This window comes from Echinops telfairi, unplaced genomic scaffold, assembly GCF_000313985.2.
Source record: "Echinops telfairi isolate 266 unplaced genomic scaffold, ASM31398v2 ScPeMD7_28;HRSCAF=97, whole genome shotgun sequence".
NCBI lineage: Eukaryota > Metazoa > Chordata > Mammalia > Afrosoricida > Tenrecidae > Echinops > Echinops telfairi.
In genome coordinates this window covers 4,349,593-4,354,586 of record NW_022103925.1, presented here as the reverse complement: position 1 = coordinate 4,354,586, position 4,994 = coordinate 4,349,593, and the positions used below count along the sequence as shown (strand labels likewise).

General features: G+C 53.6%; 1 protein-coding gene across 1 annotated transcript in view; it reads right to left on the bottom strand.

Moving 5' to 3' along the window:
- Positions 1–4,994, bottom strand: part of EVC2 (EvC ciliary complex subunit 2) — a 113,501-nt gene that overhangs the window by 14,712 nt on the left and 93,795 nt on the right. The window contains exon 15 of the mRNA XM_045289481.1: positions 10–237. Coding sequence (XP_045145416.1) covers positions 10–237 — 228 coding nt within the window. The remainder of the gene's footprint in view (positions 1–9; positions 238–4,994) is intronic.

Genomic DNA, 4,994 nt, shown 5'->3' with positions numbered 1-4,994 from the left:
CGCACTCACCGGGGTGTGGGACTGCAGGATCTGGGTGCGGGCCTCCTTGGTGAGGGTCTCGGCCTCGCACAGCTCCTCCAGGAGCACGTCCTGGAGGCAGAGGAGGGCGGTGTAGGCCGACAGCCTCTTGGAGGTCTCGGCCGCCTTCTGAAACTGCAGCGACACCACGAACTCAGCCACGCGTTGCTCCTGAGCCTCCAGCAGCTCCAGCCTCTCCCGGAGCAGTTCCGACCGGGCCTGAGAGAGCGTGCCAAAGAGACGATGTCGGGGACCAGCCGGCAGCCTGGCCCCCCACCACAACCCCCCACCCTGGAGTCGGTTCCAACTCGGGGCACCTCTTGTATCAAAGCGTTACACCAGAGATTCCCCAAGGCTGTGCCTGCAGGCAGTGGAGCCCGGGTGGTGTGGGGGTGACATGCTGGGCTGCCATCCGCAGGGTCTGCAGTCTGGGACCACCAGCAGCTCCTCGGGAGAAAGACGGGGCTTTCTACGTCATGCAAGGAGATGGCCTGGCCTTGGCTCCGATGTCCTCCTCTCCAGGTGGAATGGGAGTCCCTAACCATCTGGAGAGTATGCAGGGGAGCAACTGTTGGTGCCAGCCAGGACTCCTGCTCAGGGATTCAGAGAAACCCTCCTGAAGTGTTCGGAGCCCAGAGCCCAGCAGCCACTGTCAGCTGCTCCGATCCGGATCACAGGTCGTGGGCAGAATGGGAGTAAAGTGTGGAGCAGAGTTCAAAGTCAGACTTGTCGGTCTGGCAGAGATGGGTGGAAACCTGCGGCTGTGGCCCTTCCTCAGTCCCCCTTCCACCATGGAGCCGAGCCCACTCCTGGGAACCACCTTCCAGCTGAAAGCCACACAGGTCCACAGAGCCAACAGCCACCAGACCCGTGAGGAGCCTGCCTGCTCAGAGCAACCTGCCAGACGAGACCCCCAGGCAGCATCTCCCCCAACACAGAGCTCAGGATGCAGGAAGGGCAGGGAGAGTGGTGGGGCGTGGAGGAGAGTGCAGCGAGGGTCCCCAAAACAGTGTCCAAATGGAGGAGTGGGAAGCCGTCTGGCCTCCATGCAGCTGGTAGAGTGCCGGGGTGACTTTACAGAGCTAATGTGTACATCTGGGTAGACTGGAGAAACCAGTCCACAGAAACTCATATGTATATAACAGAGAGTTTTATAAAACAGGTAAGCGTACATTCAGAAAGCATCCCAACCCAGTGCTCTCCAAGCCCATAAGTCCAACATTAGCTCATATGTCCGACACCAATCCACAAAGCCCTCCTCCATCTCACAAAACACACGCAATGACGCCAACTGCAGGAGAAAAGCTGAGTCAGTGAATGTGTAAGCACTTCAGCGCTGGCAGGGGTCTCCACACGGCTGCTCCAGCACCCAGGGCTGCATCAGGGTAGGTCCATGTGGCTTCTCCTCAGGGAAGTCTCGTAAGAAGTGAGTCTTGCCAGCTGAAGCAGGGAACTGGCTAAGGCAGCCACACTCTGGTCCGACCATCACAAAGCAAGAGACCCAAGAACCAGAAAGACGAGGCTCACTGAGCGTTTATCTCTCCACCCTTCAATTAATCCCACATGTGTTCATCGGCCAGGTTGGCACAATAACCCTTACCTGTCTCAGGTAACCCTAGACATGCTGTTATTCTGCTCCATGCCCTCCATGGCTCCCCGGGCCCAGGGGGTAAGACACGTGGACCACGAGCCCCTCCCCAGCCTCAACTTCCATCCTACTAAGGAATACCTTAGGAAGAGGTCCTAGATGCAGTGAATGCATTAGCCAAAAACAAGGCTCCAGGAAATGACTCACTTGTCTGTGCCGTGGCACCTGGAAGAGACCCTGTCTGTGCCCATTCCAAAGAAAGGGGGCCGACAGAATGCAGAAACTAACGAACAACATCACTGATAGCACATGTGAGTAAAATGTTGCCGAAGGTCATTCAACAAAGGCTGTAGTAGGCCACTGACAGGGAGCTGTCTGAGGTTCAGGCCGGATTCAGAAGAAGATGTAGAACAACGGGTATCATTGCTGGTGTCAGATGGATCTTGGCTCAAAGCAGAGAATAACAGAAAGGTGTTGACCTGTGTTTTATTGACTATGCCAAGGCATTCACCTGCATGGACCATAGCAAATTATGGATAACCTTGAGAAGAATGGGAATTCCGGCACTGTTCATTGTGCTCATGCAGCACCTGTACATGGATCAAGAGGAATTTGTGCAAACAGAACAAGGGAAGGCTGCATGGTTTAAAATCAGGACAGGTGTGCGTCAGGGCTGTACCCTTTTACCGCACTAATTCACTCTCTGCGGTGAGCTAATAATCGGACTACAGGAAGAAGAAGGGAGCATCGGGATTGGAGGAGGTTTATTAACAAACAGTGATATGCAGATGACACAAACCTGACAGCTGAAAGTGAAGAGGACTTCAAGCCCTTGCTGACGGAGATAAAGGATTGCAGCCTTGAATGTGAATCACAATTCCATGTAGAGAAATCAATGGTCCTCCCAACTGGACACAGCACGATAAAAGGGGAAAAGATTGAAGTGTGAAGGACTTCAACTTGCTTGGATCCCCAATCGATGCTCACAGATGCAGCATCAAGAGATCAAAGGACACGTTGCATGGGGCATATCTGCACCAGCCCTCTTGAAAGTGTTGAAAAATGAAGAGTCACGTTGAGGCCTAAGGTGGCCCTGACGCAAGGCATGGTATTTTCAACGGCCTCGTATGCATGTGACAGTTGGACATTGCATAAGGAAGACCGAGAAAGAAGAATGGATGCATCTGAATGGCGGTGCTGCGCAAGAGTATTGAAGGGCAGCTGATGTGTCTTGGAAGAAGTACAGCCAGAATGCTTCTTAGACGCGCTGTCAGGAAAGACCAGTCCCCAGAGCAGGCCATCGTGCTCGCTAAAGTGAAGGTGTAGGGGAAAGAGGAAGGCCCTGGAGGAGGTGGACTGACACGGTGGCTGCAGCCATGGGCTCCCACGCAAGAACCATGGTGAGGGTGACACAGGACTGAGCAGTGGTTCCTTCTGTCGTGCGTGGGTCCCCATGAGGTGGAAGCAACTTGGTGGCACAACAAGGGACCCCTGGAAAGATCTGTTCCGTTTGGGGGCTGATCCCCCCTCCACACCTGATCCCTTCCCATGATGTTCTTGGTGTCTGCATACCTCTGTTCTCTTCCCTGTGGATGAAATTCCACCCCCACCCTTGACTCTCCAGACATGTCCTGGGGTCTCTAGTCTCTAGCAAGCCCCGGGGGTCTGTCCTCACTCAGGCAAGCATTTGGTACGCCACCCTCTGAAGTCCCACCTTCTTTTCCACCCACCAGGCACCACACAGCCTCTGCTTCTAGAACACAACTTCTCCAGGGGCTGTGGATGCAGGAAACACCCATACCCCTCACTCACCCCAACTAAGCATTTCCGTATCTGTCTGTACGACTTGCCAAAGGACAAACAGATCTGTCTTGGAAAAAGCACAGCCAGGGGGATTGGTCTCTGCTGACAATGAGCCCAAAGCACGTCTTCGCCTCTAAGGAGCATTCCGGCTGTCCTTCCATACTTCCACTATGTCTTCCATGCTTTGGACATGTTGTCAGGAGAGACTCGTCCACAGAGAAGGGACGGACATCACGTTTGGTAAAGAAGCGGGCAGCGAAGAAGAGGAAGGTCCTCGAGAAGAGGGCTTGACCAGTGGCTGCAACAATGCGCTCGGGCATAGGACTGATGGTGAGGGTGGGGCAGGGCCGGCCAGTGTGCCGCTCTGTTGTGCATGAGTGCTGTAGGTGGGGCTGACTTCATGGCACCTAACAACCCCAACACCCACCTGCGTGACAGACCCAAGTCACGGCATGTTCAATAGCCTCATAGGCATGCGCAAGTCAAGATCCAGCTGGGAATTCAAAGTAGCCAGGGTTTCCAAGACCGCAGCTATATAGATATTCAGCAATTCTGTCTCCCTGGCAGTTAAAACTGCTTGTCCTCTAGCCCGCAGTCCAGCATAAAGTGTAGGTATCTGCTTTTGTCGGGCCTCCTGGATCATTTCTGCTCCCCTTCAGGGCATGGTCTCATCCACTTTGGGAATTGCTGCTGTAAATCTTCAAGGGATCAGACAACCTTATCTTTCTTTGAAGGAGAGGCTGGCATGAAGTGTTACTGTGTTTAAACTGGCTCAGAAAGTAGCACAAGGACTCATCCTACGGGTGACAATAGTGCCGGCGAACAATACTGAATATACTGTGCACTGTCCAGAGAGCCCTGGTGGCACAGAGAGTTGTGGTGCTCACTGCAAGGTCAGCAGTTCAGAACCACCAGCCGCTCCTCGGGACAAAGATGAGGTGTTCTACCCCGGTAAAGAGCTGACATGAGCTGGCATTGACTACGCCGGTGAGAAGGGAGTTTATTTTAGTGGACTGTTAGAAGAATCAATAACTTAGTCTTAGAAGAAATATAAGCGATCTTTAGAAGTGTTTTCTTTTGGGGGGGCAGGGGAGTCACAAATCCAAATGTATTTTATAGATATCCTCTCAGTCTTAAAGAAGACAAGGACCAATCATCCAGAGGAGGGAGCCCATCAGCAAGAGGCCCTAATGGTGTCTGAGGATTCCCACCATTAAGCAGCCACATGGCCACTTAAAGAAGACAAGGAACACCGGAGAAGCAGGCACAGAACTGTGACTGGTGGCAGATCAGTCCCTGGCAGTGGCGGGCGGACTACCGAAGCAGGAGAGGGGCCATGACTGGGACAGGCACACCGCTGCAGAGAGAACGGTTACAAGATTGGTTCACAGCACTCTGGCCAAAGCAGTCAGGAACTGCAAGAAGAATGAAGACACCCCGATGGGGTAGTGAACTACACATTGGGCTACTAATCACGAGGTCGGTGGTTCAAATCTACCAGCCGTTGTGTGGGGCAAAGATGAGGCTTTCTGTTCCCAGACAGATGTAAAGCCTCAGAAACCCCGGGGCGAGTCCACCCTGGACC